The 12851-nt window shown below is 47.7% G+C and overlaps 1 protein-coding gene across 4 annotated transcripts in view; it reads left to right on the top strand.

Moving 5' to 3' along the window:
• The first annotated feature begins 505 nt into the window (after positions 1-505).
• Tsc22d1 (TSC22 domain family member 1) overlaps positions 506-12851 on the top strand; it is a 101246-nt gene continuing 88900 nt past the window's right edge. For 3 of the 4 annotated variants that reach the window (XR_004389618.1, XR_004389617.1, XM_032917664.1), the window contains exon 1: positions 506-3800. Coding sequence is in view for 2 of the 4 variants with exons in the window: in XM_032917664.1 (XP_032773555.1) it covers positions 949-3800 (2852 nt within the window). In the remaining 2 variants the exon portion in view is untranslated. The remainder of the gene's footprint in view (positions 3801-12851) is intronic. The other variant, XM_032917663.1, reaches the window with a different exon arrangement.

Raw genomic sequence — 12851 nt, 5'->3', positions numbered from 1 at the left:
CCCTCCGCTCCCGCGCACGTCCCGCCACCCGCCGGAGCAGCCTGGGCGCCGGCGCCCTTCCTCTCAGAGGACGTGTGCCGAGCCGAGCGCCTGCCCCGAGAGAGGAAAATGCTCGGGCTCCATGGCTGCCAGTGATGGAGCGGTCCCTGGGCTCCCGCTGCCGCCGCCACCGCCGCCGCCGCGCCCCGGCCGCGCTCCGCGAGGACCCGGCGTCTCTGCGCGCCCGCCCTCGCCTCGTTGCTGGGCTCACCGTACCCGGCGCCCCGCCGCCGCCCGCTCGCAGCCGCGCTGCCTGGGCCCCAGTCGCGGTCAGCCTTTCCTCCCGGAGCAGCCGTCGCGAGCCCAGGGGTTTGAGAGGGGCCGCGGGCCGCGGGGGAGGCCTGAGCAGGGCCGGCCGCGCCGGCAAGGGAGGTTGGAGCGACGCTGAGCTCAGGGCTCGCCGGCGGCCGCGGCGCCGGGGGTGGCGAGGGCCGGGCGACCGCTCGCTCCGCGCTGCCTCGGTGCAGGGCGAGCGGAGGGGCTTTGCAGCGGCCGCCGCCGCGGGAGGAGGGGGTTGAGCTGGCTCCGGAGTTGGCCAAAGAAGGTGGGCATTTCTCGCTTCTCCTCGCCTCCCCCGCCCCCTCCTGGGCTCCCCTCCCTCCCGCCCCGCACCCCACGTGAAGCGGAATATAAAGGGGGGTGTGTGACTGGAGGGGAAAGTGAATGGCGAAGGACTGAAGGGGTCCCCCTTCGGTTCCCCAGCCACCTGGTTCACCCGGTTCATCCTCCCTTCCCGAAGCTAGCCCTCGAAGGCACGAGCAGCCGGCGCCTTCGGCAGAGGAGGAGGAGGAGGAGGGATCGCGTCGGGCGGAGCTTCAGGTCCTGTTCGCCTCTCCGGCTTCTCCATACAAAGATTACGGTGCAGAAGGAAATTGCACTCGCCTCCTCCGCCCCCCGGTACCCAGCACAATGCACCAGCCGCCAGAGTCCACCGCCGCGGCGGCCGCTGCTGCAGACATTAGTGCTAGGAAGATGGCGCACCCGGCAATGTTCCCTCGAAGGGGCAGCGGTGGTGGCAGCGCCTCTGCTCTCAGTGCAGCAGGTACCGGCGTCAGTGGTGCTGCTCCATCTTCTGAAGATTTTCCTCCTCCTTCTTCGCTGCTCCAGCCGCCGCCTCCTGCTGCATCTTCCACACAGGGACCACAGCCTCCGCCTCCACAAAGCCTGAACCTCCTTTCACAGGCTCAGCTGCAGGGACAGCCTCTTGCGCCAGGCGGAACTCAGATGAAAAAGAAAAGTGGCTTCCAGATAACTAGCGTTACTCCGGCTCAGATCTCTGCCAGCATCAGCTCGAACAACAGCATAGCAGAGGACACCGAGAGCTATGACGACCTGGATGAGTCGCACACGGAAGATCTCTCTTCTTCCGAGATCCTTGATGTCTCCCTTTCCAGGGCCACTGACTTAGGTGAGCCTGAACGCAGTTCCTCCGAGGAGACTCTGAATAACTTCCAGGAAGCTGAGACACCTGGGGCAGTCTCTCCTAACCAGCCCCACCTTCCTCAGCCTCATTTGCCTCACCTTCCACAACAGAACGTTGTGATCAATGGGAACGCTCATCCACACCACCTCCATCACCACCATCACATTCATCATGGGCACCACCTTCACCACGGACACCACCATTCATCACATGCTGCTGTGGCCAGTACATCCGTTCCTGGAGGGCCACCACCCACGAGCCCCGTGTCCAGGAAACTCTCTACAGCTGGGAGTTCTGACGGTGGTGTGCCAGCCCCACCTGCTTCTGCTGTATCATCGGCTGGCTTACCTGCCTCAGTGATGACGAGCATCCGTGCTCCGAGCACTCCAGGCAGCATAGGTGTAAATTCAGTTACCGGCACGAATGCAACGAATAATGTTAACGTTGCTGCTGTGGGTGGTTTCAGTCCCGGCGTGGCGAACAGCGTGCATCCCAATGCGGTTAGCATAAGCGGTGGGCCTGGAGTGACCAGCGGTGTTAATGTGAATGTCTTGAGTGGCATGGGCAACGGTACCATTTCTTCTCCTGTCCTTAACGCAGCTGCAGGTATCACGGTGGGAGTGGTTTCAAGTCAGCAGCAGCAGCAGCAGCCGCAGCAGCCGCCGCCAACAGTTAACACATCAAGGTTCAGAGTTGTGAAGTTAGACTCTACTTCTGAACCCTTTAAAAAAGGCAGATGGACTTGCACTGAATTCTATGAGAGAGAAAATGCTGTGCCAGGTCCAGAAGGCGTGGCCATAAATAAAGTGGTGGAGACCGTGAAGCAAACCCCCACGGAAGCGTCCTCTTCGGAGAGGGAGAGCACTAGTGGGAGTTCCGTGAGCAGTAGTGTCAGCACACTGAGTCACTACACAGAGAGTGTGGGAAGCGGAGAGATGGGAGCCCCTACTGTGGTGGTGCAGCAGCAGCAGCCGCTACCACCAGCACCACCAGGTCTTCAAGGCGTGGCCCTCCAACAGCTAGATTTCAGTAGCCCTGGTCCACAGAGTATTTCTCAGTCACAGATGTCACAGGTACAACTACAGCCTCAAGAATTGAGCTTTCAGCAGAAGCCAAGTCTTCAACCTGTTCCTCTGCAAGCCACTATGAGCGCAGCAACTGGTATCCAGCCTTCACCTGTCAACGTGGTGGGTGTAACGTCAGCTGTAGGTCAACAGCCTTCCATTTCCAGTCTGGCTCAGCCCCAGCTGCCGTATCCTCAGCCAGCTCCTCCCGTGCAAACTCCTCTTCCAGGGGCACCACCCCAGCAGTTACAATATGGGCAACAGCAACCAATGGTTCCTACGCAGATAGCCCCAGGCCATGGCCAGCCAGCAACTCAAAACCCTCCTTCAGAGTACGCACAGCAGCAGCCAATGTTCCAAGCGGCAATGTCCTCTGGACAGTCCAGTTCCACAGGCACAGGAGCGTCAGTGATTCCCGTGGCTCAGCCACAAGGGATCCAGCTGCCAGTGCAGCCCACAGCAGTACAAGCACAGCCTGCAGGGGCGACTGGGCAGCCCATTGGCCAGGCTCCAACAGCAGTGTCTACTGTACCAGCTGGTGGTCAGATTGCAAGTATCGGTCAGCAGGCAAACATACCCACTGCAGTACAGCCACCCTCTACCCAAGTTACACCTTCAGTTGTTCAGCAAGGTGCTCCTCCATCTTCACAAGTAGTCCTACCTGCTCCAACTGGGATCATTCATCAGGGCGTTCAAACCAGTGCTCCAAGCCTTCCTCAGCAATTGGTTATTGCACCCCAGAGTACCATGGTAGCGGTGCCTCCCCAGACACAGGGAGTGGAAGCAGTGGCTCATGGAGTTGTTTCCCACCAGTTGCCCACAGGTAGTCCTTTGCCCTCTGCTAGCACCATTTCTGTTACAAGTCAGGTTAGTTCAGCTGGTCCTTCTGGAATGTCTTCTGTCCCAACAAACTTAGTTCCACCACAGAATATAGCACAACCCCCAGCCACCCAAAATGGCAGTTTGGTTCAAAGTGTTAGTCAATCTCCATTGATAGCCACTAACATAAATTTGCCTTTGGCACAACAGATACCGCTAAGTTCTACTCAGTTCTCTACACAATCATTAGCTCAGGCAATTGGAAGCCAAATGGAAGACACCAGGCGTCCAGCGGAGCCCTCCTCAGGCGGCTTACCTCAGACTCTCAGTGGTGACAGTGGGGGAGTGTCAGCAGTCTCAGATGGGAGTAGCAGCAGCCTAGCAGCCTCTGCTTCTCTCTTCCCGTTGAAGGTGCTACCGCTGACAACACCCCTGGTGGATGGCGAGGACGAGAGGTAAGATCATGTGCTTCTGCAGGCATCGGGCAGTTCAAAGTTGATCTCTTTAGCAGCAGTACGTGTGGGTACACTTAGTCCATATGTATATATATGCCTTTCCATTTGCATGTGAGAAGTGCATATTCATGGTAAGTTTTCCAGGGTAAGAATCTTACAGAATGGTTTCAGAGTGGTTGGGAGGCAGACTAGGTTATGAACATAATGTTCACGATAGTTATAAAGTGTAAGTGTATATTACAAATAGACGGGGCTACCAGGTAGATTTTATTATTTATAAAGTGCTTTTGAGAAGATTATGCAAAGCAGCTTAGATTTGGTTATCCCATGAAATAGTTAAAGCTATTCTTTTGAGCTACTAAAATCTTAATGATCATTTCTTGTTAGGCGCTGTGGCTCCCACATTTCTTGTTGCCATACAGCCCTTTTCTTTAGGAAGTTTGATCTCAGGCTTTGAAAGATACTGTTACCTGCTTGTCCTCCTAAGGCACTGTGGGAAAGATGACCTAATCTGGGTGATGTAGGTTGTCCTCATACTGTTAGCAACCGGCTTTTGTAAACTCTGTCCAGACAGAGGAGGAATAGAAGTCTTAACGCGTGTTTTTCGAGGACAAAATGCCTACTTTATCCTTAGTAGTAAGTAATGGCTGTACTTTTTTTTCCTTTTGAGAGTAGATGAAAGTGGTAGCCATTTTAAAGCATGCACTCAGTCTTAAAGGGCTGATTTTATACAGGCTAATCTGTCCCACCTGTTTCTTCTCTTGCCAAAAGACAGAGTCTAAAAGTCAGTATTAGCCCAGCATTTTTTTTTAAATCATATTGGAAATAATATGCTAATCACACTTAATGCATCAGATTGCCAGAGAAGCTGTGAACTCTATGTCTACATTGCTTTAAGATTTTTTTTTTAAAGGAAAGTTTTTTGTAATTTTGCCAGTGTATAGAAACAGTGAACAGAAGTATAGTAGTTGTAAAAAGACTTCTTCACTGAAGTTTTGAAAAACATTTAAGAGAGTTATTTTAGTATCTGTTGGAGATTTTTGACATTAAGTTTTCAACCATTCCAATTGAAGCATTTATAGTCTATTTGTATATTCGTGGGTTTACTTTGGAAAAACTGAAACTGTTGCAAAAGAATTTTATAAAGAGAAAAAATGGCCATGTGTTTTAGTGACGTTTTCATCATTTTCCCCCAAGTTGTTTAAAAGATAATGATACTTGAAATCAGGGGAAAATACTTTTTTAGTGTTTTTTTCTAATAGTCATATACTTAAATTTTGTTACTAACTAAATGTAGCCCTTACCCCCATACAGAAGTACTTCACAAGAGAGACTTGTAAGATGTAGTTTCTGTAGTAGTCCAATTATAACTATTGTTCAACCTTTAATTTTATCTTTATCGTTCTGAACCTCACCTGTAATTTAGTTTAAGAAATTATTTACTCTTTTTGGTTTCCTAAATCTAAATCAGTTCAAGTGAAGCTCCTGTTTAACCGTGTAATACAGAAGCTGACCTAGGATGTCAAAGACAGGTGACAGAGAGCGATGGAAGCCGCACACTGCTTACAAACCGTGGAGGTTTTCTTAATTACTGTTTGTGGGCTCCTGGGAGGGCTTCCATTGTTTTCCCCCTGTTGGCAGGGAGATGGCGGCCTTGGGAAGACCTGCTGTCCACAGTTAAGGCAGGATACTGTACACTAGCTTTTATCTGTAGGGTGAATCCCAGTGTGAGAGTGCAGAGCCCTTTCCCAGTAGACACACAGTGACTGAGATGAAGGTGGGCCAGGAGTCAGTGGGGTGGAGTTATGTTCCAGGGCAGCAGCACGGGGGCACGTGAGGTAGTTGTGTGCAGTAACTAACAGAAGCAGTCCTCAGACTGTCTTTGAACTTCATTACAAACCTGTGTCAGTTCACATCAAAGTTGAGTCATCAAGACTGGACACATTGTTTGCCAGGCCTCCTTCAAGTTCTCTTAAGATCTTAGTCCCCCAGCCAAGGAGCATGCAGGACCGACCATCCAGGTCTATTTTTAATTGTGTTTTATTGCAGATTGTTTTTAATCTCACTGTAGTTTGATTTAAAAAAAAAAATCACTTAAATTTGCCCTTGGGAGATAATTGGGAAATACCTAGGAGAGGCAAAAGTGAAGCAGCCTTAGAGCCACTCACTGCCTTTGCTCATCGCCAGTCTGTGTCACCATTGATCTCCTTTGGAAGAAAGGGCTGTGCCCTCATTTCACTTTATGACCCAGGAAGTAATGCTAACATGAAACTGTTTGGTGGCAGGAGAGAGAGATCACCCTTGCGTATATATTGCGATATAGTCTACTCTTTAGATTTAGATGCTCAGACACGGGGAAAGTGCCTTTGGGTTGTCCTCTTACCCACTGTGTTACTCAGAGGAGACTAAACATTGCAGACGAGGATGGAAGATCATGCGCCTTTTTTTTTTTTAAAGGCCATTTTATTATAAAGGTCTTGATGTCTTCGCCTTTAACGTGACTTAACGTTTGCAGGAACTGGAAGACACAGATATTTTGCTCTAATGTTCTGTACTTGTTAGCACAGTGCTATGTGAAATTCTTGTTTATAAGCAAAGCTCAGATGTTCCCTCTGAAAGATTGTTCTTCCCCAGGGGGTGTCTCCTCAGCACATTTTACTGTCCTATTTAAGTACTGTATATTTGGTGATAATGATGTTTACCAGTCTTTCCCACAAGGGCAGGAACAAAAAAAAAAAATTTTTTTTTTTTTTTCAACAAACTTAGCAGATCTTTTTCTGTTTTTCCGATGAAGGCACAGCTCACTTTGTCATCTTAACCACACCATTAGAAATGTGGGTGCTATAATTTATGTAATAAATTGAATGAGCAATGTGACTTTGCTATCTTCTTGCTCCTTAAGGTGACATGGTGTCAGCCTTGTAAACAGTGTCTGTTTCATAGCCCTCAAGTATTATACAGGAACAAGTGGGTTTTCTTTTTCATGTTTGTTTGTTTGTTTATTTTTGGTTGCATGCCTGTATGTGATCATGAAGTCAGAGGTCAGTATCAATTGTCTCCCTCAACTGTGTCCAATTTATTTTTTGAGATTAAATTGGAGCTCACTGTGCTGGCTGGGCTGGTGTACCAGCCTCAGGGATACCCTTGTCTGTACTTCCTCAGTGCTGAGATTAGAAGCCTGTGCCTCTGCGGCAGGTTTTTCTATGGATTCTGGGGTCCAAACTCAGGTTCACATGCTGTGTAGCAAGCACCTCCCATCTTGTAAGGTAAAAGAGTGAGCCGTCTCCCTAGCCTGGAAATCAGGGTTTTCTTTCGGAAAAGGAACAACACTTGTATTACTTATCTACTGGGAATGGTAGGATGGATCAATTAAAATCATGTAAAACACCTTTTAATGGTTTTTGTTTTGACCCAGTATCGATGGCTGGCTGGCTGACTGGCTGACTGGCCGGCTGGCCTTGAACTCACAGAGATCGGCCTGCTTCTGCCTTCCCAGTGCACCATTACACCCGACCTGAAGCATTTGTTTTTTACATATACAGTTTAAAGAATCAAAGTCTATACCTCCCACCTCCTTCCTTCCCAGATTTCCTTTCTAGAATCCCTTTAATTTTGTTTAGATGATTCCTCTTTGACAGGCCTGTCTTGCTACCAGACAGGCAACAGTGTGCCTGTGAGGAGCAGCTCAGAAAACAGACCAGACCACCCAGCCTTGTCTTTTCTCTGTCCTCTGCTCCAGTCGTATAACTTGAGGCTGTTTAAGTTGCTTATGCCTCAGTTTCCTCATTTGAAAACAGTAAAGGCAATAATAGCATTTCTCAGAATCGTCAGGTAAAATAAATGAGTTTCAAAGACTCTCAGAACTTAACTCACTGTGCTCCTAAGAGTTTATCAAATAAGAACTATCCTCACTTTGTGTTTTTAAATTTCTCAGATAAAATGGACCTGCCCGTTGGTTGCCGGTGCTCCAGGAGTTTCTCCCAACAGTTATGTCACTCTTGAATATTTATAAGCCTTGTAAAAGATGATTCCTTTTACTGTCCACAGTACAGTCCTGTGGCTGCCTTGCTCCTCCCTCGGTCCCCAGACAATTGCTGTATTGGAAGGGGTGGGTCCCCCTCTCAGAATTCCTTCCTCCTTCCTTCTCCTGGTCTCCCAAGTTGTGTGTGCCTTGGTCTCCACCTGGGCAGCGTCCTTCCTCGGCTCTCTGGTGGTTTCTTGCTTGTGTGCTTGCACTGTAGTGCCAGAGGATGGAGGACTACTTAGAACATTTCACCAGGGTTGCTCTTAGTGTGGAACTTGGCTTGGGGTCCACGGCTGGAGTGCATGGTCCCCATTGAACCCTGTACTTCATCTCTGCTTGTCACTAATTGTCTGTCACCAGCCCCTCAGCCTCAGCCTTTCCCTAGGAAAGTCCAGGGTCGCGTAGGCTCGCTACTTACTGTTGCTCTTGGCTTCTCTCTCCTTCACTTCTCCTGTGGTATAGCTTCATTTTCCACAGCCTGTGTTGACTTCATTCTTGGTTTGCCTGCTGTTTTTAGACGGTGTCAGCTTATCCCAGTTGATGCCTTTGTTTAGGTAAAGGACACCAGGTTGTTCTCTTACAACTTTTTATTGACAACACTTCCTGGCTTCCATACTGCTTTTGAGAATTCTATAGCCATTTTGGTTTCTTAATGCCATATGTGGCCTGTCTTTGTTTTTCCTCTCTTTCATTCCTCCCCTTCCTCTCTTCTCATTTTACAAACATCTATGAAAGCTTTTAAAGTTTGTTTCCAGTGTTATGAATTTTACACGGATGGCATATGTGTGGCAGGGGAACGTGATTCTGCTTTTTTTACTGTGTGCTATTTAACCTGCAAAGTTTGGGGTACTGAGTTTGAATCCAGGGCTTCAGACTTGGCAAAGGATCTGCCAATGAACTACATTCCAGAATTTTTCCTCAAATTTATTTGTATGATGGGCCTTCCTGGCTGATCTTCTAATTTCTTCGGTTTCTACTGAGTTTCTCTTACATTTAATTTCCAAGAGCCTTTTTTTGGTTGCAGATCTTTGCCTTTTTAAAAAACTGTATATTGCTCCGGTTTAATTTAACAGAGCTTTCTCTTAGCTCTGTGCACACGTTAGATTTGATTTATCACACAGGGTTTCTCTGTGTAGTTCAGGCTGGCCTTGAACTTGGCATTCTCCAGCCCTGCCCCTCCAGTGTGTCATCATGCCTAGCTCTTTAAAAGTTTTCTTTCTGTGGGGTCTGCTTTTCCCAGGTTTCATTTTCTCCCTTACCTTGGTCTGTGTCTTTCATTTCAATAGAACCTTTAGGTAGTTGGCAGTTGTGTGTAAGAGTAAGCAGTGTTGGTTACAGATTCTCAACAAAGCTTGTCGACCATCGGCTCCACTAGTCTAGACTAGACTAGATGGTAACCTGACTGGGCTGTCCCACTGGGGGTCCTGACATCTTTGTACCTCCCCTTAGTTGATTAGCTCCTGATCTGTCCACAAGGGCTGCAGGGAGGGGGGGTGGAGGAATGAAAAGTCTTGGATCCCCAGCCCACGTCTTCATTCAGCTGAGTTCCACTCCCCGCCTTGCCTTCTGCTGTGTGCTTCGCTCCCTCAGTCTGTGCTTTGCAAGAGCCCCCCTTGGTCTGCAGACTTGGCCGTTGGGTAAGGAGCAGTGCCTGTGCTGCTGCCAGTTCCAGGGCCTTTGGGGCTTTTTGAAGTTTCGGTTGGATTTGTTTCTGGCTTTGTTTGCTGAATCTGATTGTTTTTACTGTTTGTGAAGTCAGTTGTCACTCAACCGTCTGCTTCCTAGCATCCAGATTTGTATTACTGTTGTCTTTTCATGGCCTGTTGTGTTTTGTTTTTTTTTTTTTTTAAATAGGCTTACGTTTCCTTTTATTTATTTGAGATAGGGCCTCAAAAATTCACTTTAAAAGCAAAAGAATATATATACGATTTCTTGTCTAGAAATTTAAAACTTGAAACTGAAAAAAACCTGGCTTGGAGTCACAGTCAAAGCCTTGTTCTTTGGGTTTGGTTGCCACCATGAAGGCCGGATGGCATGGCAGACTATGCACTTCCTTGTTTCTTGTTCTTGCTTTTTGAGGTGGCATGCTCCTTATGTAGCAGGGACTAGTCTCTTACAGCAGTTCTCTTGCCTCAGCCTTCCAGGTGCTGGGATTCCTGATAGGGCCTACCACACACGGCTTCAGACATCCCCTCATGACTCATTCAAAGGAAGGTACAGGAGAAGAAAAAGTAACCCATCTTCACTTATATTGTAAATGGAGGGTTGTGGTCTCACAGACAGAAATGCCTCTTTTTCCCACCATTTCTTCATCCTGACCAGAAAGTCACCTCTGCTGCCTTCTGCCACCTGACCGCACTCCCTCCTGCAGCACTCCAGCTGACCAAGACACCCTTCTTTGTTTTTTGTTGTTTTGTTTTGTTTCCCACTTTCTCGCCATCCTGTGTTGGTCTCTTTGAGATCATTCTCTGCCAAACGGCCAGTGTCAGCTTCCCCAGCCTTGGATTCTCACAGGCTGCACCCAGTCTGTTGTCTTGCTTAGGTAAGGTAGTACTGGCTGCCCCAAACTTGAGGCAGCCATCCTGCTGTAGCCTCCCTGGTGCTGGGCTCACAGGCATGAGCCTGTGCCTGCAGAGCTCCTCTGTCTTCCCAGGCCGTCAAGCTACCGCTGCTGTTTAGGCCTTCTAGTTGTCCTGTTATGGGGAATCACCGTCTTACTTTAGACACCTAGATTATATTCCTCATGTCTTTCCTCACCCGCTCCATCCTGAACGGAACATCCATCCTTACTTTTCTTCCGTCTCTTCCCTGCTGGCACAGTTCCAGTCCAAGAGAGAACAGCCTTCACTGAAAGAGGTGCTGCCTGTGGTAGCTTTCTCACTGAGCGGCCCGCACACATCCTGCCTTTCTCTGCTACTGCGCTGCAGTCTGAATGATGCTTTTAATGTGGAAGTCGTATGTAATTCACTCGCCTAGATCCCCTTAATAAAGCCTTCCCCTCTGGTGTAAGGTAATTCCTTCTGTCTTTGCCTGCTCCTGGCCTCCTATCAGGCTCCATTTCCCCAGGAAAGGTTTATTTTGGCTCCTGGTTTTAGAAGGTTCTGTCCTTGGTTGCTTGGCCTCGTGCGCCTGGTAGTGGGAGCATGTGGCAAGGGCTCGCTGTTCTTGGCAGACAAGAAACAGATAAAAGGGAAAGTAAACATTCGCCTCTCTCAGTGCTGGGCTTGGAGCCTGTGGCCTTGTGCATGCCAGGCAAGTGCTCTACCGCTGAGCTCCACCCCTGCTTCCACTGCCCCGCTTCATTCCTTGTGACACTCGATGACCTCTCAGGAACCTTCTGACCTGCCCCCCATTCTCCTCTGGGCATTTGAACATAAACATGACCAAGGTCACCTCCTCAACTCTTTCTTAAAGTTTAATTTTTTTTTTTTCTCTTTTGAGACAAGATCTTGCTATGTAGCCTAGGCCAACCTTGAAATAGCTATGTAGCCCAGATGGCCTTGAATTTGTGCTCTTCCTGCTTCGGCCTCCAGCGCCCTGGGGTTACAGGTATGTACCACCGCACCTGGCTAAACCGTTCACTTTTGGGAGGGCCTCTGACATACCGATTTAAATTGAGGTTGTTAAAACTAATTAAAAGCACCTTGTTACTTTTGTTTGTAATACCTGTTATAATTTATTACTGTATGTGATTATCTGATAAAATTTTAACCTCTGTGACAGGGATGTTTGGAATCTACCAGTATCCAAAACTTATTTCAGTGTTTACAGAGATGGTGAGAGCCTGTTTAATGAAGAAAATCTACTCTTAATCATGGCATAAGAACCGGGAAATCAAATGCATCTTTTTTAGAGACTAGAATTAAATTCCTTAGAGGCTACCGTGACATCATCAGCTTTTGTCTTTGATATGATTGAGACTTGCTTTACTTTTTGCTGCTTCTAAGTTGACTATTCTTTTTCTAAACAAGCACTGTGTTTTGTTTATTTTGTATTCTTTAAAGCTGTTAAAAAATCTTTAACTTGAATGAAACAACAAAAAAAAAACCCCTCCATTTATTTGGTAATTTGAATACTCAGTATTTTTCCTACTTTTGACTGGCATAGCTATTTTCCATTAAGTGGCTCTAAAATATCTAGGTATTATCTTGGGACTCCTTTGCAGTCAGCTGTTCAAAACAGGCTTTGAGCTTGTAGAATGCCACTTGCTTCTGTTGAGGGTTTTATTTGTTTCCTTCTAACCAGTTAGCAAATGTTGTTTACAGTTTCTGTGATGTTTTACTCGTGGTCATTGTTAGATGCCTGTTATACAGAAGAGGAAAGTAGGGTTCTTCAGATGGAGAAGAACCATAGCAGGGCTGGCAGTGGTCAGAAGTAACAGTCAGCTTGAAAGACTGTCTGTGTGTGTCGAGAAGCATTGGGAGGCAGATGAGACCTCTGTTCTGAAGGGTAGGGTACTGATGATGGTGACACTAAGAGCAGCAACACCCCCACCAGCAGGAGGGAAATGATGCACTGCACTGATCGCCAGAGGCCAGTTTGAAACCTAGTGAAAGAGTCTCCCTCCATCACTGTGAACTTGTCAGATGTTCAGCCTGGTTGCCTGTCAGAGAACCATTTTGTGTTGACTGGGGAGACTAACTGTGACTTGGTTTCATAAAGGATCAGTGTTAGGTCCTGGTGCATGGTGTGGCTTTGCTCATCCTGGGAGCCACAGAGCAACTGTGCGCTTTCTCTAGTTAAGACAGATGAAGTAATGGCTTACTCTTCCAGGGCCCTCACATTTTCTTAGTAACACCTGACTACCCAGTTTGGGGGATTCTTGATAGCCCATTTACATTTCTGAGTATTATTTGACTTTCAAATTCAGAATTGTTTGTTGATAAAAACAATTTTCTCATAGCTCATCCTGGTTATTTAGTTATTACCTTTTTTTGTTTTTTTTGTCTTTAGGCCTTCATAGTGTGTGTGTACAAATGTATATTGACTAATTAGGAATGCTTTGAAAGGATACACATACAGTTGAA

The sequence above is a fragment of the Rattus rattus genome, chromosome 12 (assembly GCF_011064425.1).
Source record: "Rattus rattus isolate New Zealand chromosome 12, Rrattus_CSIRO_v1, whole genome shotgun sequence".
Classification (NCBI taxonomy): Eukaryota; Metazoa; Chordata; class Mammalia; order Rodentia; family Muridae; genus Rattus; species Rattus rattus.
The sequence above is the reverse complement of the archived record's forward strand: the minus strand, read 5'-3'. Positions and strand labels throughout refer to the sequence as shown.